This window comes from Symphalangus syndactylus, chromosome 14 (assembly GCF_028878055.3).
Source record: "Symphalangus syndactylus isolate Jambi chromosome 14, NHGRI_mSymSyn1-v2.1_pri, whole genome shotgun sequence".
In the NCBI taxonomy this organism is placed as follows: domain Eukaryota; kingdom Metazoa; phylum Chordata; class Mammalia; order Primates; family Hylobatidae; genus Symphalangus; species Symphalangus syndactylus.
In genome coordinates this window covers 36,838,705-36,866,678 of record NC_072436.2, presented here as the reverse complement: position 1 = coordinate 36,866,678, position 27,974 = coordinate 36,838,705, and the positions used below count along the sequence as shown (strand labels likewise).

Genomic DNA, 27,974 nt, shown 5'->3' with positions numbered 1-27,974 from the left:
GTCCTTCGTGTTGCCCTTTTATAGCCACATCTACCTCCCCTTCCACAACCCCTGACACTCACTAGTCTGTTCTCCATTTCTATAATTTTGTCATTTTAAGAATATTAAAAATCAGCTGGGTGCAGTGGCTCATGCCTGTAATCCCAGCACTTTGGGAGGCTGAGGCAGGTGAATCACAAGGTCAGGAGTTCAACACCAGCCTGACTAACAGGGTGAAACCCTGTCTCTACGAAAAATACAAAAATTAGCCTGGCATGGTGGCATGGCCTGTAATCCCAGCTACTCAGGAGGCTGAGGCAGGACAGTCACTCAAACCCAGGAGGCAGAGGTTGCAGTGAGCCGAGATCACGCCACTGCACTCCAGCCTGGGCAACAGAGCAAGACTCCATCTCAAAAAAGAATGTTAAGAATCATACAGTATGTAACATTTTGGTATCAGCTTAGCATAGTTCCCTCTAGATTCATCCACTTTGTTGCATGTAACAACAGTTCATTCTTCTTTATTGCCAGTTACTATTCCATGGTATGGATGCAACATATAAAGGCTCTTTGAAAACCATAATCCATCCTCCTAACTCTTTCCTCTCTTTCTCTCCACTGCCCTCTTCCCCTCTCTTCACAGCAATGCCAAGTGAGTACACCTATGTGAAACTGACAAGTGATTGCTCGAGGCCTTCCCTGCAATGGTACACCCGAGCTCAAAGCAAGATGAGAAGGCCCAGCTTGTTATTAAAAGACATCCTCAAGTAAGTACCGCCCCTGGGACTGTAGATCCCCCTGCTTTGGGTCAACTGTGTAGAACTAGGAGAAAAATTCAGTGAGAGCCCTCAAGATGGCTAATGTTGGAGAGGCATGCTTGGTCAAAGGATCATTCAAAGGCACGTCTGAGTAAAGACTGAGTGCACAGCTGGAGTGGGCCTGTACAGCTGGCTGTATTTGGTAAGTGCACAGTGCCAGTAGCTGCTCAGGCTCTGTACCTTGGCCTGGATGCCTGGGAGAGCAGCTCTCACCGTGCACTGCTCTTCATGCCCTTATTTAACAAAAGAGGGCTTTTCCCTTAGCTATTGTAAGTTAATCTAAAATATGGTTAATTAAATTTCCCTGAAGGCCCTTGAATACTATTAAATATTGAATACTAAAAATGATGACAGGTGTTTGAGCCAGGTCACCCTTATATCCTAATAAGTGGTAGAATTAATCAAGGAGAAACTTGGCAGGTGTTTTTTTTACATATATACCAGTCAAACCCAGTTGAAAATTGCCCTTTTTTCATGTCTAAACATAGAAATCCAACCTTGCAATCTAGTCTTCTGTCTCACTTTACTGACTTAGGAAGTGTAGGAGAAAAGGAAATTTATAAGAATAAAGCTTATGTTACATTCGGCCTCCCTTTAGTCACCAACCAATATTTATTGAGGCCCATCACGTTCATGACGTCATGCTGGGCGCCAGCCACAAGGCAGCAGGGGAGATAGACCTGTGCCCTGTGCTGCTTAGGCTGTGGGTGAGGTGGACTCACGCCAGGAATTAAGGCACAGTCTGATATGTGCTATAGACACTGGGCTTGCCTTCATGCCCTTTTCTTTTATTTTTTTTTAAATCAAAATAAGGGAAGTATATGCACTGAATGTAACACCTTTTCTGGGGCTGAAGAGAAGAATAGGTAATACTAGGTTTTCAAGATTGAAAATTCAAAAGGTATTCAAGAGTCTCAGTGAAACACCTTCTCATCCCTGCTCCCCATTTCCCCTCCATAATTAAAGATAACCAGTGTCACCAGTTTCTTGTGTATAGGATAAATATTTTGTGTGTATGTGCTCTACCATGCCCCCTGCCCAAACCCACTTTTACACAAATTGATAGCATCCTGTTCACTTATCATTATACATAATCCCAGGGAAGAATTAAGATGCTTGTCCAAGTTGTCATGGGCAGCCTGTTTTAAATGAGAATTTTAAAGTTTTTAAAACACTCCCAGCAACACTTCATTGTATTCTCATCCTCAAATATTAAGAAATATTTTACATCTATTATGTATAATATATTATGCTAGATGCTTTTTTGAAAAAAAAAAACTGCCCCTTTATTTAGAAAATAGATTACTTTCTCTTTAATTATTTCTTACATTTGTTTTTTCAAGAAGAGAATTGTTTAAAGCAGTGGTTCTTAAATTTTGGTTGAAACTTTTTAGCTTGTGGTTTGTGTCACTGGAGAACTTAGTAAAAATAAGATTTCTAAAACTAAGACTAGACTCAGCTCTTTTCTCCAAGTCGTGTGTGTGTGTGTGTGTGTGTGTGTGTGTGTGTATTAAACTATATATTAGTGTGAATTTATCAGACCTTTAAAAATATGTTTTAGGTCATCTTAAGGGTAACTAATGGTCCTGTCTCATTTCCCAGTCGGCCTCACTTCTGGGTAGAAGTCTTTAGAAGTACTGTGAATAAACTGTTTCTTTTCTTTTTTTTTAAGGACTGACAGAATTTTAAAGTCACAAAAGATTGAAGCCGAGATTCTATAGTTCAAGTCTATTACTTGATTTTAAGTTCAATAATTGACATTGTGATTCAGATTTTGTTACAGTGCCCCTGCAAAAACAGTTTTTTCTGTGTTTGCTTATAACAAAGACAGTCATAAATGACTAGTTTATCTTGTCAGGAAGATAGGAAATGGCCCCTTCCTTTCACCCCAACGTCAACTTAAAGATTGTAGTTTTATGCTGCATAGCAGGCAGACTCATTTAGGATTCCGTTTTCAGTTTCACATTGCATGTCACGATTCTCACATGACTACATCATAATACCTAATTGATTTTTTTCCAGATGTACATTGCTTGTGTTTGGAGTGTGGATCCTTTATATCCTCAAGTTAAATTATACTACTGAAGAATGTGACATGAAAAAAATGCATTATGTGGACCCTGACCGTGTAAAGGTTAGATATCCCATTGGTGTGGTTTAAATGAAAACATTGCCAAGCATATGCTTAAACTATAATATCATTAGTCTACTGTGTTACAAATATATGTTAATAAAAGTTTGAACTCAGAGGGGAAAGCACTTAATCTCAGCACTCCAAAACCAAAGACAACCTTCTTCTAAAAACCTACCACTAACTACTCCACAGTATCCATCTCCCATTTACTGTAGCTGGGGTGTGGGATGAGGTGGGCTCAATCCAACAGGCTCTAGGGCTCCTCTCGTGGATTAATTTGCCCTGATGCTATAAAGTAAACAACAAAGAAATGCTCTTCTTTTTTCTTTCTCCCTTTTTTTTTTTTTTTGAGTCAGGGTCTCACTCTGCACCCGGGGTTTAGTGCAGTGGCAAGAGCACAGCCACCTTAGCCTTCTGAGTAGCTGGGACCACAGATGTACACCACCATGCCTGGCTAATTTTTTAACTTTTTGTGGAGATGGGGTCTTGCTATGCTGTCCAGGCTGATCTTGAACTCCTAGGCTCAAGCTATCCTTCCGCCTTGGCCTCCCAAAGGGCTGGAATTACAGACATGAGCCACCATGCCTGGCCAGAAATTCTCTTAGTATCATCTGTCCTTCCTGTGTTTTATTTTTAATTTTAATGAATTCACATTGCATTGCAAGTTTTTCTTTCAGCTTACATTTTTGTTTCCAAATCAAGTGACATATCGAATGCTCATTTCACTGATTATTTTAGTGGCTGGATTATCCAATAACATTTAGCCCAGGATGGAGGAAGAGATGATTTTAAATAAAGTAGCATGGGAGGAATGATAACTGACATGTATGGATGCTTTATATATATTATCTCCTTTGGTCATTGTGACTGGGAGATATCCCAGTATCATCTCCATCTTACAGATGATGGCTTAAAAGGTTGAGCTGCTCACCCAAGTTCATGTCTAGTTTAGCTTGCTAGTTTATAATGTAGTTTAGTGCCCCTGTGTGCCAGGAACTGTTCTAAAAGTGTATTAGCAATATTAGCTCATTTAACTTTTATCACATTCTTGGGGATGTAGGTGCTACAATCATCCCCATCTCACAGGCAGGGAAACTGAGGAGCAGGGAGATTTAGTAACCTGCGCAGGGTCACCTGTGGCAGTATGTGGTGAAACCCAGGCTTGAACTCGGTGTGGTTTCAGAGTCTGAGCTCCTGACCACTCTGCTGTCTGCCTGGGTAGGGAGTGTCCACAGAGAAGCCCAAAGTTAAAAGCAGCATGATGCAGAGAGGAAAGAGCTTAAATGTTTTACTCAATTCGAATCTAACTACCACTTAGTAGTGGTGAAACCCTAGGCAGGTGACTTGATTGTTTTGAGTCCCAGTTTTCTCAACTGAAATGTAGAAGTTGAGTAAGACAATATATACAGAATTCCTTTCTTGGTCCTAATTTTTATTCATATTTTTCTACTTTAATTTGTACATCCTTTGAAGTGCCTCCAATTTTTTTTGTGGTACAGACAGGTATAAACAAATAAATGAAGAGCTCAGTTAGCAAAGGCATAGCTTGGCTCCTGCAAAACTATTGAGTCTCAGGGTCTTGCTGGTCGCAGGGCCAGCCTTCCCAGCATAGGTGTCCTCAGGTGTCTGCTGGCTCATGTCATTTCATCAGCATTAACACATCTGCTTTGGTCGAGTAGGATGTGTCCAGTACCCTCTGCTCAGGTTTCCCTTTCTTCCTGGACTGTCTGGCCTTGCAGCCATACCTCCCCCCATCCTTTACAATTCCACAGCCCTTCACAATTCTCTTGGATAAAGGTTTTAGACATCCTGTCTCTGTTTTTGTCTTCTGAGAAAGTCTTTAAATGATGGCACTTGGTATGGCTTATTGATGGACTGGGAACTCTTCCCTTTGTTTCTTTGCTGCCCTTCTCCACGTTCTCTTTGCATCCTCTTTTTCCTGTCCATTACCATCTGAACAACTGTAAAGTGATTGTTCTAAAGTCTGGGTCAGTAGAGGAGAGAGATGTGCTCTCCTGTACAAGGACCAGGCATACTATTCCACAAGCACAGGGTGGAGAAGGTGTGTTTTAGTAATACTTTGGGGGAAATCAACTTAGTAGTTTTCCTGTCCAGCCAGGGCCATCTGTGTCAACCTGTGCCCCGGCTGCCTGTGATCATTTTGAACTTAAGCCAGATGGTCTGCTTGTCTCTGCAGTGGTCAGTCAAGTGCTGTGGTTGTCAGGCTGTTACTTGTTAAGGCTCCCCTAAGAAATCCTAGTGATTTCTAAGAATGACCAGAGGAGAAACTCAAGATCACCTCCCTGAGGAATCATGGAAGGGATAGGAACATCTGTGTAGCCTTAAGGAGAGAAGACCTAGTGCAGGGCACATGGCAGTCAGTGTCAATGAGCCAGAGGTTCAGACCGCAGAAGGATGGGCCTGTCCAGGTGGCCTTAATGGCAGAGCTCTGTATCGGGATGGCAGCCAAACTCAAAGGAGAAAGGTTTCAGGCATCCAAAGATGGGATAAACAGACCACCTTTGTGGTGATTCTCTGGAGGTCTTTTAGAAAGTCAGGGGTCTGACTGGGTGTGATGGTGCACACCTGTAATCCCAGCACCATGGGAGGCTGACGTGGGCGGATCACGAGGTCAAGAGTTCGAGACCAGCCTGGCCAACATGGTGAAACCCCATCTATACTAAAAATACAGAAATTAGCTGGGCGTGGTGGCAGGCACCTGTAATCCCAGCTAGTCAGGAGGCTGAGGCAGGAGAATCACTTGAACCTGAGACAGGGAGGTTGCAGTGAGCCAAGATTGTGCCATTGCACTCCAGCCTGGGCGACAAGAGTGAAACTCTGTCTCAAAAAAAAGCCAGGGGTCCTGTAGGTAGAATTCAGACATCAGATAGGGAGGCGCTCAGGGGCCTTTCTGATCCCTTCCAGGTCTGAGATTCTGTGGTTCTCAGCAATTTGCCAGTGCCTGACTGGAAGATGGAGGCTGGTTTCGTAACCTGGGGCTTTCCCAGTTCTGAATTCTGGGTGGAGTTGTCTCAAACAGAAGGCTCTCAAAGAACACCTGCATGCAGCCCCACCAGTCCCCAACTCAGTGACTTTCAGACTGAACCTCATTGCTACTTCCAAGCTCCTCTGAAGCTTGCCAGATTCTGTCGATATTATCCTAATTCATATGAGCCTCTCATCCTGCCATCTAAAGTGTAAGTTACTTGAGAGTAGGGACTATGTCTGTAAAAATACATAGTACGTGGCATTCCAAGGAAAGGCGTAGTGAGCCAGGGCTGCCCTTTAGAGTCCCCCTGCTCTTCCTGTTTCCCTGCTTGTGTGTCTCCTCACCTGCCGTCCTGCATCCAGCCATGCCCCACTGTGGCCAGAGTAGTCGTATTCTACAATTTGAATGGAATGTATTGCTTCCTTCCTTAAAACTCTTTGGTGCCTCTCCTTTACATTCAGGAAAATACCCAGACTCCTTAGTCTGGCCCAGAAGACCATTCATGACCGGTTCCTACTGATCTCTCCAGTCTCTGTGCCACCTCCATTGTCCCAGCTCTATGTATTTTAGGCACACTCAATCCCTCACAGGTCCTTGGGTGAACCTCTTCTCTTCTCTTCTCTTCTCTTTTTTCCTTTTCTCTCTCTTTTTTTTTTTTTTTTCTGAGACGGAGTCTCACTCTGTCTCCCAGGCTGGTGTGCAGTGGCACGATCTCGGCTCACTGCAACCTCCACCTCTTGGGTTCAAGTGATTCTCCTGTCTCAGCCTCCCGAGTAGCTGGGATTACAGGCACGTGCCACCACACCCAGCTAATTTTTGTATTTTTAGTGGAGACGGGGTTTTGTCATGTTGGCCAGGCTGGTCTCAAACCCCTGACCTCAGGTGATCCACCCGCCTCGACCTCCCAAAGTGCTAGGATTACAGGCATGAGCCACTGAGCCCAGCTTCTTTTCTTTTCAACAGGGCCTCATGCTGTCACCCAAGCTGAAGTGCAGTGGCCTGATCATTGCTCACTGCAGCCTCAACTTCCCAGGCTCAAACAATCCTCCCACCTCAACCTCCCGAGTAGCTGGGACTATAGCATGCACCACCATACGTACCTAATTTTTTTTTTTTTTTTGTACAGGCAGGGTCTTACCATGTTTCCCAGGCTGGTCTCAAACTCCTGGACTCAAGTGACTCAAGTGATCCTCCTGCCTCAGCCTCCCAAAGTGCTGGGATTATAGGCATGAGCCACCATGCCCTGCCCTGAAAACATCTTTATTGAGATATAATTAACACACCACATAGTTCACCCATTTAAAGCATACAGTACAGCCAGGCATGTTGGCTCCTGTCTATAATCCCAGCTTTTTGGGAGGCTGAGGCAGGAAGGATCATTTGAGGCCAGGAGTTTGAGACCAGCCTGGGCAACATACCAAGACATCATCTCTATTAAAAAATAAAAACATTAGCCTTGTGTGGTGTCTCACAACTGTAGTCTTAGCTACTCCAGAGACTAAGACAGAAGGATCGCTTGCGCCCAGGAGTTTGAGGTTACAGTGAGCTATAATCATGCCACTGCACTTCAGCCCATACAACAGAACAGAATAAGATACTAAGAAAAAAAAGGGATACAGTGCAGTGATTTTGTGCAATACACTATGGTTTTAGTGATTTACAGAATTGTGCAACCATCACCATGATCTAAGTTTAGAAGGTTTTTAGTATCCCAAAAAGAAACTCCATATCCATTCATAGTCACTCCCTATTTCCCCCTCCCCACAAATCCTAGGCAACCAGTAATCTACTTTCTGTCTGTATAGATTTGCCTGTTATGGACATTTCATGTTACTCATTTCATGGTCTCTTGTGACTGGATTCTTTCACTTAGGATAATGTTTTCAAGGTACACCCACGTTGTAGCATGTATCAGTACTTCATTATTATTTCTGGATAATACCTCATTGTATGGATATACCACATTTTGTTTATCCATTCATCAGTTAGTGGACATTTGGGTTGTGTCCACTTTTGGCTATTATGAATAATGCTGCTGTGAACATGTGTATGTAAGTATTTGTGTACCTGTTTTCAGTTCTTTTATGTATATACTAGGAATATAGTTGCTGAGTCATATGGTAACTATGTTTTGCTTTTTGAGGGACTGCCAAGCTCTTTTCCAAAATGATTGCATCATTTTACATTCTTGTAAGCAAGGTACCAGAGTTTCAGTTTCTCTGCATCTTTATCAACATTTGTTATTGTCTTTCCTTTTTTACTACTGTCATCCTGATAGATGTTAAGTGATATCTCATTGTGGTTTTGATTTGCTGATAGCTAATGATGCTGAGCATCTTTTCCATGTGCTCTCATTGACCATATGTGTGTCTTCTTTGGAGGAATGCCCATTCAGATCCTTTGCCCATTTTTAATTGGGTTATTTGACTTTTTATTCTTAAATTTTAAGAGTTCCTTCTATGTTCTGGATACCAGTACCCTATATCTGGTATGTGATTTCCAAGTATTTTCTCCACTCTCTAAGTTGTCTTTTCACTTTCTTGATGGTATCATTTTTAGCACAAGAGTCTAATTCTGATGAAACCCAATTTACCTATTTTTCCTTTGGTCATTTATGCTTTTGGTGTCATATCTAAGAAACTATTGTTTTGTTTTGTTTTGTTTTGAGACAGAGTCTCGCTCTGTGGCCCAGGCTGGAGTGCAGTGGCGCAATCTCGGCTCACTGCAAGCTCCGCCTCCCGGGTTCACACCATTCTCCTGCCTCAGCCTCTCCAAGTAGCTGGGACTACAGGCACCTGCCACCACGCCCGGCTAATTTTTTTGTATTTTTAGTAGAGACGGGGTTTCACCGTGGTCTCGATCTCCTGACCTCATGATCTGCCCGCCTTGGCCTCCCAAAGTGCTGGGATTACAAGCGTGAGCCACTGCACCCAGTCTGAAACTATTGTTTAGTCCCAGGTTTTCTTCTAGTATGTTTATAACGTACTACCTCTTACATTTAGGTCTTTGATTCATTTTGCATTAATTTTTGTGTATGGTATATTAGTCCATTTTCACTACTGATAAAGACATACCCAAGACTGGGCAATTTACAAAAGAAAGAGGTTTAATTGTAGTTACAACTCCACATGGCAGGGGAAGCCTCACAATCATGGCAGAAGGCAAGGAGGAGCAAGTCACGTCTTACATGAATGGCAGCAGGCAAAAGAGAGAAACTGTGCAGGGAAACTCCCATTTTTAAAACCATCAGATCTCATGAGACCCATTCACTATCACAAGAGTGACACAGGAAAGACCTGCCCCTGTGATTAAGTCATCTACCACTGGGTTCCTCCCACAACACATGGGAATTATGGGAGCTACAAGATGAGATTTGGGTGGGGACAAAGAGCCAAACCATATCAGTGTGAGGTCAGGGTCCAGGGTCATCCTTTTGCATTTTGTTCTCCAGTTGTCCCAGGACCATTTGTTGAAAAGAACTTTCCTCTATTTGCTGCATTCTTTCTTCCTTTGCTGCCTAGAGCCTTTCCTTGCCCTTTGCCCTTCTGTTACTCATATTTTAAGTCAAGTCTCAGCTCAGCGGTTACCCCTTCTAAGAGGCTATCCCTGATCATCCCTCTGTGTGTGTGAGAGAGCCCCCTCATGCCTTAATCCTGATGTTTATCCTTGTAGGATTTCAGCTGTTCATCTTCCCCACTTGTTTTCCAGGCCAGGTCTTGGGAGACAGGGGCTGTGTGCTTAACATCTTACATTACTTAATATGCACTTATGTATATTCAACTTCAGGGGGAAGGGGAGATAGTACTTGAATCACAGTGCAATCTTCCATTACGTGTGAACTCTAGATTGTACAGAAAATGCAGTTATAACATGTAATTCTTTGAGTACATTCAGTAATGCACCTTAAGTTTAATGTGAGGAACAGGACTGATAGTTCTCTTCAACCTAAACATCCACTGGTAGACAGGGAAAAGCCCAGCACCCGCTTCCTGCCCTTTCCCCCTGAACCATGGAATGTAAGTCCTTTCATTAGGCTACTGAGCCAATTTTTAGACCTAAGCTCATGGCTGGACCAATAGCAGCCTTCATAGATGCCAATGCCCTGCCTTGATGGGCTTCATTGAGGACTCCTGACCAATCACTGAAGAGGGGGTTGGGAGGACTTCTGGGGGAGTTGGCCTCCCTGGTCCTACACCTTCCTGGAGAAGAAGCCAAAGCCACCTAAGCAAAACTGAGCAGCAGCCCACAGTGTCCATCTACCATGTCACCCCAGTGCTGAGCGATTTCTAAAAGGTTACTTTTTTCAATTATTTAAAAAAACACCGAAAATTCAAGTAATACGGAAATAAGTAAAGGAGAAAGTCCCCTGTAATTTTTCATAGAGAAAGAGGAAGGAATGGGGGGCAGTTGTACAAGTCAAACATGTTTGTAAAACTCCGTGAGTTTGAAACGAGTAAAATAGAAAGTGAAAGCCTGCTATAATTATGGTGGAATTGAGGGTGTCTTATTGTGTTACTAGAGAATTTTTTAAAGTAGGTTTTTAACATTTTGACCTTGTTAAAATGCTCCACTTTTCAAAACAGTCCTGACAGGATGTCCTGCTTCCTTCCACGCGGAAGAGGTGGTTTGTGCATTAGTGCAGGCCTCAGAAGGCTTTGCACGTGAGAGGAATGGCAAGAGTTGCCTATCACTGAGGATTTGGGGAGGAGGGATCACAGGATATGGGACTGAAAATGAGACAGGGCCAGATAGCAAAAGGCCTTGAATGCTACACTAAGCACGAAGCAGCTCCTTAATTTGATATCTGGTTGTGCATCATTGAAGCAAGAATAGAGTGGAGGACATGGCCCGTGTGGTCCTCGTGTTCTGAATGGCTGTGAGATGGAGTTCTGTGTGAGCTCTCTAAGAAGAAAATCCCGTCTCCAGGCAGTCAGTGGAGATTTAATGCTTACCACAAGAGCACATGGACAAATTTGAATTATCGTGGATGTATATGGGCAGAAGAAGGTCTCAGAGCCATAAGGGTGGGGCCCTGTTAGCTCTGTTGGTTCCACTCATCAACTCACAGTGTGAGTGGGACCCTGCCAGCCCTGCTAGACGTGAGCATTGTCTGGTGACACCGGTCCCCGCCTTCATTACCGCAGCAGAGGAAGTGTGGCTGTGGCAGTTGTGGGTTTTGTATTTTCTATTTAAATATGTCCCTTAATGTGCCAGTTGTAAAAAAGACTACCAGTGGGCTCTGAAGGGATGCCTGGACACTTTGAAAATGTGGTTCAGATGTGAAATTGCACTTAAAAGATGTTTGAAGAGAGACGAGGGCACGTTGATGTCAGTTTCGGTTTGGGCTGTGTAGTAGCAGCATTCTCCTTTCTGAGAGCTAAAGACCTTATCTCCCTGCTGACGGCATTGCGTGCAATTAATTATGCCCAGATGGACTCAGACGCTTCTTCATCGTCTTGTCTCAGACTCTACAGACCTACACCATTGCCTTTAAAGTAAACAGGGCCCACCCTGCTGAAGCATTCAGTGAGCCCAGGCACCAGCACCTTCAAACCAAGTCTTTTCTCTCCTTAGTGCTGCTGCTCCCCACTTTCCAGGCCTTCCTGGGATATCTTAGAGGTAAGAAAACTGAAGCCTCGACCTGGGGAGAAATGCTTTAACAAAGATGACGCTGCTGGTTAAATCAATCTAGAACTGAGTCCAGCCACCAGATCTCCTGATTATTTTTTTTTTTAACAGTTGATGGGATGAAATCTACATAAGATTTACTCCTTTGAAGCGCATTGTTTGATGAGTATTAAAAACTTATGCAGCCACGCCTCTGTCACCACAATCCCGCTTTAGCACATTCACATGGCCCAAGCAAGTTCCCCGGAGCCCCTCTGCAGTCAGTCCCCACCCTCAACCCCCACCCCAGGCTGCCACGGACTGGTTGAGTTTATAGTGTAGTGTTCTTTCCATGACTTGGTTATTTAAATTTTTTTCTGCTTCTAACTGGGTGAAAGTTATAAGTTAAATGTGACTAAAATATGTCAATAACTTGACCCTCAGTTACTGTCCTTGTGTGATACCATACAAATCTCCACACATGCCAGGTACTGGGCAAAATGCTTTGGGCATCAGAGCAACCTGCGAAGACGCGACCAGCACCAGAATTTACAGGTGCGGGAAATGAAAGTTCCACAAGGTCACTGATGCCCTCAGATCACGCGATCCGTGGCAGAATTGAGCTGCTTCCCACATCTCATTAATGCTAGCCACGAGTTTTCTTTCAATCTGAATGCTCTGCCCTGTTCCAGATTTTTAAAAAATAATAAGTGCAATAGAACATTGCCTTTTACTAAGAATTATGCCACTTACTTGTATTTCTGAGAAGGGTTGTCCTTAAAATTTCAGAGTGGAAATGAAAGTGGGGATTTTGCTGAGGAAAATTACTTTGATTGTTTTTAATACCCTTCTGTGAATTTCACATGATGTTTTTATGGCACACTGCCACAGCATTAACAATTGGCACTACCAGATGTCTACTTTGTCTTAATCGTGGGCAACCTGCAAGCTCGGCCTGGAAGATGTTAAAAACTGAAACCTTTACTTTTGTCCCTGGATTTGAGACGAATGGGAGTTCTTGTATTTTACAAGAGAGTCACCAGCTCCTGGCTTCCCAGTGAGCCTCATCTGGATGAATGCCACCCAGGCCCCAGCTGATGCCTCCAAGGCCTTCCTAGGAGCTTTGGAGTCCTCACGGCCTAGTTACACTGCTTCCTATCTTCATTGCAGCTCCTGAAGGTGGGGCGCTCCCCTCGAGGCATTTTCTTCTGAGCTGTGAGCCACGGGCAAGCGGTGGAGAGGGAGGAGAGCAGCTGAGACAGATGCCAGTTCAACTCATTTAAAGATGTGGGACACGCTCTGGGGAAGCCCCCAAGACAATGATATCTGGTTGTGCACCATTGAAGCAAGAACAGAAACCATCCCAGAGTGGAGGACATGGCCCATGTGGTCCTCGTGTTCTGAGTGGCTGTGAGATGGAGTTCCGTGTGAGCTCTCTACAGAAAAAGCCCTGTCTCCACGCAGTCAGTGGAGATTTGTTAAACGAGTTGAAACAAAAGAGGACAAGGAATTGCTGTGGCTTTAGACGTTGCCAGGGCATGTAGAACACTCACTCAGGATTTACTTACAACATCCACTGTGACTTAAGCGCAGGAGGGGTCACAGTCAGAAGGTTACTACTGAGAAATGTGCCCTGCCCACAGTCTAGAAAATTAAGTTTGGGCTGGGCACCGTGGCTCACGCCTGTAATCCCAGCACTTTGGAAGGTGGAGGCAGGTGGATCACTAGGTCAGGAGTTCGAGACCAGCCTGACCAACATGGTGAAAGCCCATCTCTACTGAAAATACAAAAAGTAGCCGGGCGTGTCAGTGCACACCTGTAATCCCAGCTACTCAGGAAGCTGAGGCAGGAGAATCGTTTGAAACCAGGAGGCAGAGGTTGCAGTGAGCCGAGATTATACCACTGCACTCTAGCCTGGGCAGCAGAGCGAGACTCTGTCTCAGAAAAAAAAAAAAAAGGAAAAAAAAAGAAAATTAAGTTTGAAGCCTGAAATTAACCTCTTGGCGAGAATGGAAATGGAATGAAATTCCTTTTCCAGATGAAGCTTCTGAAGAGGAGACCTGGCAGCCTGGTGAGCATCCAGCTTGCTCATGCACCTCTTTCTAGTCCTGTGGCCATCAGTGAGCTTCTCTGGGTCCCTCTTGCCACTTCTCAGATGTTCCTTTCTGTCCTAGGAGATTTGTAAAACCAGACACTTGGGATATGATTCTCTAGTGGAGAGTTAGGCCTTTAGGCCTCTAAAAATTGCCATTCATGACCTTCGAGCCTAGGGTTTAAGAGATGAATGTGCAGTGTGGGTGACCACTCTGTGTGTCTTGCTTCCACCAGCTTGGCATTAAGCACCCAGAGCATCGCCTGCTGGGCAGGCCTGGCCGGGGGTGAGCCCCTCCATTCAGGGGCTCAGGGTCAAGGCAGATTCCTTGCTTGGCTTTCCTGCTGATTCCTCATGAAGATGCCAATTCATATTTAAAGATTTGTTCTCAATGATGGTGTTTGTGTGCTGATTTATATAGGTAGAGGCTGTTGTTTTAGGAGCCAGGTTTGCTGGGCCAGCTCAGACCTCTTACAAAGTGAAGATACTAATGATCGTCTTGCAAGGTGCCATAGTGTCGTGAGGGTGAACTGAGGCAGTGGCTGTGCACGGTGTCTGCAGCAGCATTTCTGAGGCTCCAAGAATATCAGTTCCTTTTTCAGAAATGGGGCTAGATTCTTGGGATGTAGACAGTGTTCTCTTCACAGATGCTAACAACTTATCAAAGCTATAATATATTAAGTATCTCTGCTATAATAGGATAGATGCATTCCTAAAAAAAATGTATTAAGCAAAAATCAGAAAATAAAAATAACAAGGCCTTGAGGAAAAACATAGTTGGGACGAACATTTAAACCTATGCCCCAGTAATAATCCTCATAATGATACTGACAAAGTTGAAAAGATATGTTAAATTCCTAATAATAAATATCCCAGTAAATATAGGATTACACACACAAACACACACACACACACACACACACACACACACACTCTTCTGCCTGTGAGAAGGTAGTGAATAGGAGGAGTAATGCAGGGCCAATTCCAAGGCTGCTAAATATGGAGACAAAGACAAAAAAGCACAAAGATTAGGAAGAACTACCTGACGGGTTCTGAGGCAGCATTTGTCCAACTGAGCCAAGAGGAAGACTGGGGTGAATGGACACGCATACCATATTCCTCCAAGGTTGTGTTTTTGTTTTTGTTTTTTGTTTTTTGTTTTTTTGTTTTTTGAGACAGAGTCTTGCTCTGTTGCCCAGGCTGGAGTGCAGTGGCACGATCTCAGCTCACTGCAAGCTCCGCCTCCCGGGTTCACACCATTCTCCTGCCTCAGCCTCCCAAGTAGCTGGGACTACAGGTGCCCGCCACCACATGCCCGGCTAATTTTTTTTGTATTTTCAGTAGAGACGAGTTTCACCGTATTAGCCAGGATGGTCATGTTTTTGTTCTTGTTTTTGTTTAAGAGACAGGGTCTCCCTCTGTCACCCAGGCTAGAGTGCAGTGGCACAATCACAGCTGACTACAGCGTCAACCTTCCAGGTTGAAGATCACTCGATACTCATGCCTCAGCCTCCCACGTAGCTGGAGCCACAGGTGCACACCACCACGCCTGACCCATTTTTTAAAAAATTTTTTGTATAGGTGGGGTCTCACCATGTTGCCCAGGCTAGCCTCGAACTCCTGGGCTCAAGCAATCCTCTCACCTTGGCCTCCCAAAGTGCTGAGATTATAGTGTGACCTGCCGTGCCTGCCTTTCCTCTGAATTTTGTTGCATTCAAGCAGCTCCTGGCTGAGGCAAAACATTAAAATGCATGTGGAAATGCAGGCTGGGAAAATGCTTTGAAACCAATGCAATTTCTATGTTAAGGGGACGTTCCCTGATTCTTTCAGGGTAATTTGCATGCTAGACTGTGACGTTCTGTACCTCAACTGATAAATAAGCCTGTTTGTCATCCTTCTAGATGAGAACCTGATATATGAACCTTTTTTTTTTAATCGTGGTTAAAAAAAGCATAAAATTTACCATCATAATTATTTTTAAATGTACCATTTGGCAGCGTTAAGTATATTTAAACTCTCGTGAAACAAATTTCTAGAATGTTTTCATCTTGCAAAACCGAAACTCTGTACCCATTAAACAACTCCCCTTTTCTCCCTCTCTTCAACCCTGGTAACCACCATTCTTTCCTGTTTTTATGAATTTGACTACTTTAGATACCTCATATAAGTCAGGTCATACAGTATTTGTCTCTTTGTGACTGGCTTCACTTAGCATAATGTCCTCAAAGTTTTACCATGTTGTAGCATGTATCAGAATTTTATGAAACATGAAGTCTTAAACACCCTAAAGTACATTTTCACCCCAAATGTATTTGAACAGTGTTAGGCTGGGGGTGGGAGGTGGGAGTCCTTCTTGCTTTGCCCATGCAATGAAATGAATACCCTGCTGTGTTTATCTCCCTGTCATGTGATTCTCCCAGGTTGTTTCTTCAAGTTTCTGAGCCAAACTTAACTCTAAAAAGCAAATATTCTGTGTTAAAAGACACTAATCAACACGGGAGCTACATCAGACATCATAGGACAAATTGTCATCTAGAAGAGTATATTTTTAATGCAGGAGAGTTTTTAAAACCCAGATTGGTGTGATTTCATTCCAGAGAGCTCAGAAATATGCTCAGCAAGTCTTGCAGAAGGAATGTCGTCCCAAGTTTGCCGAGACCTCAATGGCGCTGTTATTTGAGCACAGGTATAGCGTGGACTTACTCCCTTTTGTGCAGAAGGCCCCCAAAGACAGTGAAGCTGAGTCCAAGTACAATCCTCCTTTTGGGTTCCGGAAGTTCTCCAGCAAAGTCCAGACCCTCTTGGAACTCTTACCGGAGCACGATCTCCCTGAACACTTGAAAGCCAAGACCTGTCGGCGCTGTGTGGTTATTGGAAGCGGAGGAATACTGCACGGATTAGAACTGGGCCACACCCTGAACCAGTTCGATGTTGTGATAAGGTACATTGGTTTTTTTGTTTGTTTGTTTACTTATTTTTATTGTTTTTATTTTATTTTATTTTTTGAGGCAGGGTCTCACTCCTGTCATCCAGGCTGGAGTGCAGTAGTGTGATCTCGGCTCACTGCAGCCTCAACTTCCCAGGCTCAGGAGATCCTCCCACCACAGCCTCCCCAGTAGCTGGGACCCCAGGTACACACCACGCGTGGCTAATTTTTTATATTTTTAGTAGAGATGGGGTTCCCCCAAATTGCCCAGACTGGGGTACATTGCTTTTAAAAGCAACCTTTCTCCTCTAGAACTCAGTGCACTGCTCTTGGTCAGTGTGGCTCCAGGAACAGTGAGGGATGCAGGAAGCTCTTCACAGTCCCTGCCCTCAAGGGACTTACTGTTTGAGAAGTTGAAACAAAAACACAAAATGGTTGGATGCTCCAAACTGTCATACTGACCCTAAGTTGGAGGAGCATGCTGCCGGCTGCAGTAAGTGGCAGAACCTTGTCAGAGGAAGTGAGGTTTGGAAGGTGGGTAGATTCAGGTAAAACAGCAAAGGACCACAACTGCCAGACGGGCAAGAAGAGGACACAGCAAGAGACGAGTCTATGAGGGGCCTGGCTTCTGGAGAAGGAGCCTGGGGCTAGTGAGTCCTAAGGCAGTGCTGGCTGGGACATGGAAGGCACACAGAGAAATTCAGACTCACCATAATAGCCAATAGGCAGTCATCCTAGATTCTTTTTTGGTTTCACTGTTTAAAAATTGTTTTCTGGCCAGGCGCAGTGGCTCATGCCTATAATCCCAGCACTTTGGGAGGCCAAGGCAGGAGGATCGCTTGAGCTCAGGAGTTCAGTTGAGACCAGCCTGGGCAACATAGAGACAACTTGTCTCTACAAAAAATCAAAAAGTCAGCCAGGCATGGTGGATGAGATTTTCCCTTCTGATTCCTTTTTTGAAATTCTGGCAAGAACTAATATCTGAGCACAATGGGAAATTTCTGAGGATATTTTACTGGCACCCAGAGAAAGTCCCAAATGTAATATGCTTAGATTGAGTAAAAATATTAGGGCTAGATGAAATTGCTTGACATTCAGGGATGAGATACAAGTGTTCGCTCAAGGACTAAAGGCTGCATTCGTCGAAATCCTAGAAAGACAGAGCTGGGAGGGGAGATGAGGCTGCAAACCATGTACTCATTCTTAGTCATAAGAAGATGTGGAGGATATGACATGGATGCTGCCTGGTGTACAGAGATGGTTGATGGCCTGCTTTGTCAATGTGTCTTTGTTCTCTTTATTTAAATAGGTTAAACAGTGCACCAGTTGAGGGATATTCAGAACATGTTGGAAATAAAACTACTATAAGGATGACTTATCCAGAGGGTGCACCACTGTCTGACCTTGAATATTATTCCAGTGACTTGTTTGTTGCTGTTTTATTTAAGAGTGTTGATTTCAACTGGCTTCAAGCTATGGTAAAAAATGAAACCCTGGTAAGCACTAATACTTCTATTAAATCTGCCTTAGTAAAAAGTGAAGGAGTCTGACTTAGTTGTAATATAGCCTTTTATTTTTAAACATGTGGAGCGGAATGCATACTTTTGTGTTGTCTTTCAAATGATGATCACTCTCTTTGTAGAAACCCCTCAGCAATTCTTTCCTTTTTTGGGGGCGTGGGGGATGGAGTCTCATTCTGTTGCCCAGGCTGGAGGGCTGGAGTGCAGTGGTGCAGTCTCGGCTCACTGCAGCCTCCGCATCCCAGGTTCAAGTGATTATTCTGCCTTAGCCTCCTGAGTAGCTGGGATTACAGGCGCCTGCCACCATGCCCAGTTAATTTTTGTATTTTTAATAGAGATGGGGTTTCACCATGTTGGCCAGGCTGGTCTCGAACTCCTGACCTCAGGAGATCCACCCGCCTTGGCCTCCGAAAGTGCTGGAATTACAGGCGTGAGCCACTGTGCCCAGCCACCCCGCAGCAAATTTGCTGCAAATTGCTTTTAGAACCTAATTAAGAGTCACATGAAAATGGTGATCATTGCTTAATGGGAATATCCAGATTGTGGCCAGAATTGCTGTTACTGAGGTTGTTCACCCACCTTGTTCTCCAGACATGAACTTGCATAGCTTTTGGCTAGTTCCAGAAATTAGATTTACTTAGATGGATATAAGCCTTTTTGAGGATATTCAAAAGAATACAAAAATCAAGGCATACTCTAAAGAGCTTCTCCAGAAATGCTTTGGTCAGTGGTTCCCTTGTTGGAATAAATTCATGGCATTCCAGAAGGGCAGCTATGGAGGAGATGGCCCTCACTTGGTCATATTCCTTTTGTCTTTATTGGTCACATTACTTTATAGTCTCACCCATTATATTCAAATACATTTCAGAGGTCAACTATCGAGGAGTATCTGCACATGTATAGACATATGCACAAACTAGCTGTCTGTGAAACTAATGGGACACATTCGACTTTTCACGTAAACTCCATGTGATGATGAATTTGTATTTCCAAAGCTGATTCTATACCAGTCATCATGGTCTTGTGGATTTTCTATTGGGCAGAAGTTCTAGTTGGAAGATGAAGCATATATGAAACGACTTCATGGGACTAGGAAATAGAGTAAGTGGGAGAGGATGCAAGGTGAGGGCAGTTACAGCACTTAATAGCCTTAAATTGGACCTATTTGCTGGGGCTTCCCTGGACAAAATGATAGCTTTAGCTCCATTGAGGAATGTTTACCTCAAACAAATACAAGCTGGTTCTGCAATTCCTCTCTTTGTCCAGTGTCGCCTGTGTGAAGTGGCTATTTTAGAGTTACTTTTTTGAGTTGAAGTGCTGGATTTGCGTAGCTTTTACAATCTACAGGAGTAGATTGCTTCAGAAGGCAGTGCACAGGGCCACATGGGGTCACACCCACAGCCTTGGTCTGATGAGCGGGAATGCTTTCTCCCCTCCCCTAGAAGGATGACTAACAACTGCTTGCTTGCTTTCCTTAGCCGTTCTGGGTACGACTCTTCTTTTGGAAGCAGGTGGCAGAAAAAATCCCACTGCAGCCAAAGCATTTCAGGATTTTGAATCCAGTTATCATCAAAGAGACTGCCTTTGACATCCTTCAGTACTCAGAGCCTCAGTCAAGGTTCTGGGGCCGAGATAAGGTATTTTTGTTGCTACGCAAAGTTAACTGTTCCCTGTTTGAGGGGAGATGTGTACAAATTTCACTTTGGCTCAACTGTATACCCAGAAGCATCTCTAGTGGAGAAACCCAGCCTGTGATTAGATGCTTCATGTGTGTTTACCACTCTGCACTTGGCTGCAGGGCTCCTCATTGTTTAATTGGCCTTCTCTCCAGTGACTCTTCTCTTTAGTGTAGGCGTCACATTAACACTTGAATCACTGAGATACTATTTAAGGTATTCTTACTCCAGGACTCCATATAACTGCAGGACACTGAAAGGCACTTTCGTGATCTGAAAAGTTATTTACATTTTATTTTTTAATTTTTTAAAAATTAAAAAATTTTGTACCCCAGAGAAAAGTCATATTTACATTTTCACTCTGTGGGCCACTCAGGTGAGAACTGATTTTTATCATCACTTTGTAGGTGACAGTTATAAAAGTTAATCCTCAAGAACAGTGTTTTCCAGTTAACGCCTGGGTCTCATCTCAGACATTCTAATTGTTTTGTGTTTTAAGATTTTCTAAATTCTCTGGACAATTTTTATTTTGCAGCCTAATTTGGGAACTTTGTGCTCTAGGCTGTTTATTGCAGCAGAGATTCTTTACCTGCAATTAGCAAGTGCTGCCACCAGGGGCGTGGGGGTGTGCATGCCTTTATTACTTGTGGCTTCTTGATCTGAATAACTTGACTTGTGTCTTTAAAACTTAAGACCTGTGTGGAAATTATCACATGTACAACGAGAGTAAACACTCTCAGAATACAAAGAGCTCTTACTAAATCAAAAGAAAAAGATGAACCAATAGAAAATGGGCAAAGAATAGGAATAGACATTTCACAAAAGAAGAATTAAAATAGCCAAAGAATACATGTAAAAATGTTCAACTTTACCAATAATCAAATAAAAGCAAATTAGAGCCACAGTAATATTTTTGCCCACTTTCTTGGGAAAGACTTAAAAGTTTGATAATGTCCTTGTTTGGCAGGAATGTAGGTAGAATGATCGGCTGGCACTTTTTCTGGAGGATATTTTGGCAATATTAAACCATTTTAAGTATGAATCATCTCTGACCCACTAATTTTACACTAAAAACATTATTACAAGGAAATTAGAGAAATTTGCAAAAATGGATATTCTAGGATGTACACTATAGCATTAACAGCAGAGGACTAAAAACAGCCTAAATGTTCATCATTATGGGATTGCTTAAACAAATTATGATAAAGTCAATGCAGTATTGTCTGTTAAGGATGAAGAAGATAGGAAAACACCTCCATAGTATATTAAATGAGAAAATAAAGATACAAAACACTAGGCTGGGCGTGGTTGCAGACACCTGTAATCCCAGCACTTTGGGAGACTAAGGCAGGCAGATCACCTGAGGTCGGGAGTTCGAGACCAGCCTGACCAACACGGAGAAACCCCATCTCTACTAAAAATAAAATTAGCCAGGCGTGGTGGCGCATGCCTGTAATCTCAGCTACTTGGGAGGCTGAGGCAGGAGAATCGCTTGAACCCGGGAGGCAGAGGTTGCAATGAGCCGAGATTGCCTCATTGCACTCCAGCCTGGGCAACAAGAGTGAAACTCCATCTAAGAAAAAAAAAAAAGATACAGAACACTTTAACAATAAAAGTATGTGTTTAGTATAAAAGCTTGGAAATAGACACCAGCCTGTGAAGAATGCCCTTCTTCAGAGGGGAAGTCTGTAGAAGACTTCTACTTTCTGCTTTATAATCTATTAGTTGAACTGAATATTTGCCTATTTTTATAATTGATAAAATGGCATTTTTCTTTTGGATAAAAACAGTAACTTAAAAGAGGACTTCTGATCTAAAATTGCAGTATCAGAAACTTCCTCATGTATATGTTCTTCCAGCAGATGAAGAAGCCTGTTGAGCAACAGATGTGATCTCAAAGGGCATGCTATAGAGATAACGTGCTTTGGGGAGTTTTTCATCGGTTTTTTAGTTCTCTCCATGTATCACCCCAATGGACAGTTGATTTTACACACTCCTTCCACAAACATTGAATGTTCCCTGTGTGCCAAGATGGTCACTGGGGATACATGGTTGGAGAAGACAGAACAATGCCTAGAGCCCTGGCTAAACAGGAGGAAAGTGTCCTTTGTGTTAATTTCTCTTGGTTTCTATTTCCAAGCATGCAGAATGGCTGTTGAGTTCCTTTTTAACAGGTGAGGTTGGCTTTGAGAGGTAGATGCATCAAGGAGCAGGAAGCAGATTTTAATAAATGATGGCTTCAGTAGATGTTCCCTAATCCCACCTGAATCTGTGAACTCTGGAGGGTCCACTGTTGTTCTACTTTACAAAAAATGAGAGTTATATTTATGGCAGCCACAGGCTCAACTAAGATGAATGAAAAGGGGGGCACATTTTCACATGAAAAACTACACAAAAGGATGCTAATAGTAAGAGTATTAGTAGATTGATGGCAGCCTTTGAGGAGGCCTAGCGAGCTGCAGGGCCTTCTGTATTCCTCCCTGTCCTGTGTACTGTTTTTACCCAAGACTGGCATGGAGATCCAGAAAGCACGATGCCAGATTTGCACATTACAGGAGGCATGACAAGATGCTAGGCATGAGGAGGGAGTGGGGACACCATCAGAATCTAGAAAGGTTTAGACAATGGAGATTCTAGGCCAAGGTCAATAGGATACATTTTTAAAGGAGCAAATGTGAAAATATTTAATTCAGGACTAAAAATGTACTTGCGGCTGGGCATGGTGACCCATGGCTGTAATCCCAACACTTTGGGAGGCCAAGACAGGAGGATCACTTGAGCCCAGGAGTTCGAGACCAGCCTGGGCAACATGGCGAAACCCTGTTTCTACAAAAAATACAAAAAGTAGCTGGGCATGGTGGCACATGCCTGTAGTCCCAGCTACTCAGGAAGCTGAGGTGGGAGGATCACTTGAGCCTGGGAAGGTCGAGGCTGCAGTGAGCCATGATCACACCACTGCACCCCAACCTGGGCAACAGAGTGAGACCGACCCTGTCTCAAAAAAAACAAAATTTACTTGCCCAAACAGAGGGTGGGAAGAAACTGGCTTAGCAGCTCTACATAGGGAAATGGCCTGGAAGTGCTATTTGCCAGCAAAGCCAATGGGGCCCTTAAGTGGGATGTAGCTGCTGGTGTGGGAACACAGTCTTCTGCAGTGAGAACTGAGAATCCTCTGTTCTCAGGAAGGGATGGGCTGCAGAAACTGTGCCCTGGGAAGGACCGTGGAAGGTCCTGTGGCCACCTATCCCAGAGCAGACCTCATAGACATTTGTCATTGAGAGAGGAAGTAGGCTTTTTTTTTTTAATGATTCTGGACATCACATATAGGAAGGACCAGTGGGGTAGACATTTTAGAAGGAATACCTTTTTTTTTTTTTTTTTTTTGAGACAGAGTCTTGCTCTGTCGCCAGGCCGGAGGGCAATGGCTTAATCTCGGCTCACTGCAACCTCCGCCTCCCGCGTTCAAGCGATTCTCCTGCCTCAGCCTCCTGAGTAGCTGGGACTACAGGTGCGCACCACCACGCCCGGCTAAATTTTGTATTTTTAGTAGAGACAGGGTTTCACCATATTGGCCAGGCTGGTCTTGAATTCCTGACTTCGTGATCCACCCACCTCAGCCTCCCAAAGTGCTGAGATTACAGGCGTGAGCCACCGCGCCCAGCCTAGAAGGAATACCTTTTAACTTGGTGTAAGAATTGTCAGGCTGCCCCCTGAAAGTGTGTGAACATCACAGACCATGTTTTAGAGCCTAGATTCCTGACTTAAATGGAGAGTTGGACTCTAAAGTTCATGATGTATAAAATTATGTGATGTATGAAATTGCAGCCCCCAATGTAGCTTTCATGACTCTGCATAGCATGTATAATACCAGCAAAATGGTGACTTGCGCTAAAATTTTTTTTTACTTTTTGGTCTTCTTTTCCCTTTCTCAGAACGTCCCCACAATCGGTGTCATTGCCGTTGTCTTAGCCACACATCTGTGCGATGAAGTCAGTTTGGCGGGTTTTGGATATGACCTCAATCAACCCAGAACACCTTTGCATTACTTCGACAATCAGTGCATGGCTGCTATGAACTTTCAGACCATGCATAATGTGACAACGGAAACCAGGTTCCTCTTAAAGCTGGTCAAAGAGGGAGTGGTGAAAGATCTCAGCGGAGGTATTCATTGTGAATTTTGAACACAGAAAACCTCAGTTGAAAATGCAACTCTAACTCTGAGGGCTGTTTTTGACAGCCTTCTTGATGTATTTCTCCATCCTGCAAATACTTTGAAGTGCAGCTGGTGTTTTTAACTTTTAATTTAAAAACACAAAAAAAATTTTAGCTCTTCCCACTTTTTTTTCCTATTTATTTGAGGTCAGTGTTTGTTTTTGCACACCATTTTATAAATGAAACTTAAGAATTGAATTGGAAAGACTTCTCAAAGAGAATTGTATGTAATGATGTTGTATTGATTTTTAAGAAAGTAATTTAGTTTGTAAAACTTCTGTTCGTTTACACTGCACATTGAATACAGGTAACTAATTGGAAGGAGAGGGGAGGTCACTCTTTTGATGGTGGCCCTGAGCCTCATTCTGGTTCCCTGCTGCGCCGCTTGGTGTGACCCACGGAGGATCCACTTCCAGGATGACGTGCTCCGTAGCTATGCTGCTGCTACAGGGTCTGTGACGCAGCAGCGTGAGGCCTGGACTGGTCGGAGAAGGTCACAGCCCTTCTCTGTTGGTCTGCCTTCTGCTGAAAGACTCGAGAACCAACCAGGGAAGCTGTCCTGGAGGTCCCTGGTCGGGGAGGGACATAGAATCTGTGTCCTCTGACAACTGTGAAGCCACCCTGGGCTGCAGAAACCACAGTCTTCCCAGCAATTACAACAATTATTGAATTCCTTGGGGATTTTTTACTGCCCTTTCAAAGCACTTAAGTGTTAGATCTAACGTGTTCCAGTGTCTGTCTGAGGTGACTTAAAAAAATCAGAACAAAACTTCTATTATCCAGAGTCATGGGAGAGTACACCCTTTCCAGGAATAATGTTTTGGGAAACACTGAAATGAAATCTTCCCAGTATTGTAAGTTGTGTATTTAAAAAAAAAGAAGCTTTTCTGAATGCCTACCTGGCGGTGTATACCAGGCAGTGTGCCAGTTCAAAAAGATGAAAAAGAATAAAAACTTTTGAGGAGCTCTCGTAGTCTGGTTAATTTGGGTGCTTATGTCTATGAAGCTACCCAAAACTACCTTCTTGGATGCCGCTGCTAGATGGAGACCTCCCTGTGGATGCCAGTAGTGAGGGACAGAGAATTAAGGTGCCTGGTCCTGCAAGCTGCTTGAGTCCAGACAACTGTGAACCCTTCTGGAGAGATGCTGGGTGTCAGTGGCTTCCTCCCCAAGGACAGGCTGCCCCTAGCTTCTGTCTGTTAATGGCTCTAGCCTCTGATATCAGAAGATCTGCTACTCTGTTCCCAGCCTGCCCCAGACTCAGCTGCCGCCATCGCTGTTCTCCACTCTGTGGCTGCTCTTGTCACTAATGCTACCTCCCACCACTTTCCCTTCCTGCAACTGCTTGTGCAGCCCCAGTGCAGCCTTGGCCCCCAGCCCATTCCAACGTCTTTCCATCTCCCTCCTCCTCGGCATATGCAGGGCCAGGAGTCAGGTCACAGCATTCAAAGCAGAGCCTTCAGTCTCCAGGGGTCTGGGATCCAGCTCAGAGTGGCCAGGAGAGCAAAAGTCATATTTCTCTGGTTTTGTGTCTTTACAAATAATTTTGTATGAATTTTATTTCCTACTCTATAAGCTACTGCTTGTTTAAGAGAAAATGTTTTAAGATTATCACCCATCAAATGAGTTTAGAAAATTGAAACTCTGGAAGATGGTCCACAGCTCCCTTGTGGCTTAGGTGGGGCTGGGCTTACACCACACAGCTCCACCCCTACATCCCTCAGGGGGTTATTGGAGAAGCCGGAACTTCCTCAGACAATGTTCTTAATGCTACGAGCGCCTCCTTGCTGGTGTGGGGAGACTTGCCCACCTGCTTCTCAAGGCTGCTGGGATGTGTGGTGCTCAAAGCTTCCACTTAGTCAGCTTGCAACAACTCTCAGGCCGGCTCCCATCCCCATCCCTCCTCCCTGTAAGGCCCTTCTTGTATCCTTAGGTTGCTTTGCTCATGTCTCTCAACTTTTACTCACTCAGGTGGTAAGTAGATACCTTAAAAAGGCATGTTTCTGTAGACCTTTTATAGAGTCCACCAGCCAATAGGAGTTGGCTGGAGATCATTCTCAAGGACTTTTCACACTTTGGCATTCATTTGTTGGAAGTTCCGTCTTCACTTCAGAGCTGCGCCCCCATTACTCCCCCACCCCACACACACTCTTCTGAAAACAGACCTTTGCTAGGTGCCTTCGGGTGTTCTAAAGTTGATCTCCAGTAACTGAGAATTCAGTGCCACTCTAACAGCTTTGTATTGCATTCTAGACCTGCACACACACCCTCCGACATAAATGAAATCACTGATTCTGAGGCAACTTAGGAAGACTTACACATGTTCTGTATTTTAACATACTTCTAGAACTTTGAGCTGCAGAAAATTTCAGTTTTAGGGTTTTTTATTTTAATTTTTGATTGATACATAGTGATGTACATATTTTGAGGGTCCATGTGATAATACATTCATGTAATTATAAGGAGCAAATCTGTGTAACTGGGATATCTGTCACATTAAATATTTGTCTTTATGGTAGAAACATTTGAATTATTCTAGTGTTTTTGAAATACACAGTAAATTATTGTAAACTATAGGCATTCTACTGACCTATCAAACACTAGGTCTTGTTTCTTTTATCAAACTGTATATTTGTACCCATTAATCAACCTCTCTTCATTTCCCCCTGCCCTTCTTAGCCTCTGATGACTACCAGTCTACTCTGTATCTTCATGAGATCCACTTTTTTAGCTCCTACATAGGAATGAGAACATGTGATATTTGTCTTTCTGTGTTTGGCTTATTTCACTTAACATCACCTCCAGTTCCATCCATCTTGCTGCAAATAACAAGATTTCAACCTTTTTATGGCAGAATAATATTCCATTATGTATATATACCACATTTTCTTTATTCATTCACCCATTGATGGACACTTAGGTGGATTTCATGTTTTGGCTATGTGAATAGCGCTGCAATAAATATGGGAGTATAGGTATATCTTCAGTATGTCTTTTGTTTTGGATATTGATATGGTTTGGCTCTGTGTCCCCACCCAAATTTCATCTTGAATTTTACTCCCATAATTCCCATGTATTGTGGGAGGGACCCTGTGGGAGATCATTTGAATCATGGGGGTGGTTTCCCTCATACTGTTCCCATGTAGTGCATAAATCTCACAAGATCTGATGGTTTTATCAGGGATTTCCGCTTTTGCATCCTCCTCTCTTGCCACTGCCATGTAAGAAGTGCCTTTTGCCTCCCACCTTGATTCTGAGGCCTCCCCAGCCATGTGGAAATGTAAGTCCAATTAAATCTTTTTGTTCACAGTCATGGGTATGTCTTTATCAGCAGCGTGAAAACAGACTAATATGGATATATAATCAGTAGTGGAATGGCTGGATCAGATGGTAATTCTATTTTTAGTTTTTTGAGGAACCTCCATACAATACTCCATAGTGGCTGTACTAATTTACATTCCCACCAACAATGCACAAGGGTTTCCTTTCTCTACATCCTTGCCAGCATTTATATTCCTTGTCTTTTTAATAAGATCCATTTTAACTGGGGTGAGATTATATTGTGGTTTTGATTTGTATTTCTTGATGATTAGTAATATTAAGCATTTTTTCATACACCTCTTGGCCCTCTGTCTTTTTTTGAGAAATGTCTCTTCAGATCTTTTGCCCATTTTAAAATCAGTTTGTTTTTTACTTTTGAGTTGTTTGAACTCCTTACATATTTTGGTTATTAACCCCTTGTCAGATGGATAGTTCACAAATATCTTCTCCCATTCCAAGGATTGTCTCTTGACTTGTTGATTGTTTCCTTTCCTGCACAGAATCTTTTTAGCTTGATGTAATTCTATTTGTCTGTTTTTGCTTTGGTTGCCTGTGCTTTTGAGCTCTTACCCAAAATATTTTTGCCCAGACCAATGTCCTGGAGTGTTTCCCTAATGCTCTCATGTAGTTTCATAGTTTTAGGTCTTAGATTTAAATCTTTAATCCATTTTCTTTGGTTTTTGTATATGGTGAGAGATAG

General features: G+C 43.4%; 1 protein-coding gene across 6 annotated transcripts in view; it reads left to right on the top strand.

Annotated features, from left to right (window-relative positions):
* Window positions 1-24,919, top strand: part of ST3GAL5 (ST3 beta-galactoside alpha-2,3-sialyltransferase 5) — a 53,161-nt gene extending 28,242 nt beyond the window's left edge. For 2 of the 6 annotated variants that reach the window (XM_055241085.2, XM_063617586.1), the window contains exons 2-7: window positions 623-746; window positions 2,820-2,931; window positions 16,217-16,560; window positions 17,855-18,041; window positions 19,544-19,702; window positions 23,674-24,919. In XM_055241085.2, the coding sequence (XP_055097060.1) occupies window positions 623-746; window positions 2,820-2,931; window positions 16,217-16,560; window positions 17,855-18,041; window positions 19,544-19,702; window positions 23,674-23,922 (1,175 nt within the window). In that variant the 3' untranslated portion in view covers window positions 23,923-24,919. Of the gene's footprint in view, window positions 1-622; window positions 747-2,819; window positions 2,932-11,385; window positions 11,540-12,697; window positions 13,599-16,216; window positions 16,561-17,854; window positions 18,042-19,543; window positions 19,703-23,673 lie in introns of those variants that run through there. The other 4 variants (XM_055241089.2, XM_063617587.1, XM_055241088.2 and 1 more) reach the window with 4 other exon arrangements.
* The last annotated feature ends 3,055 nt before the right edge of the window (window positions 24,920-27,974 follow it).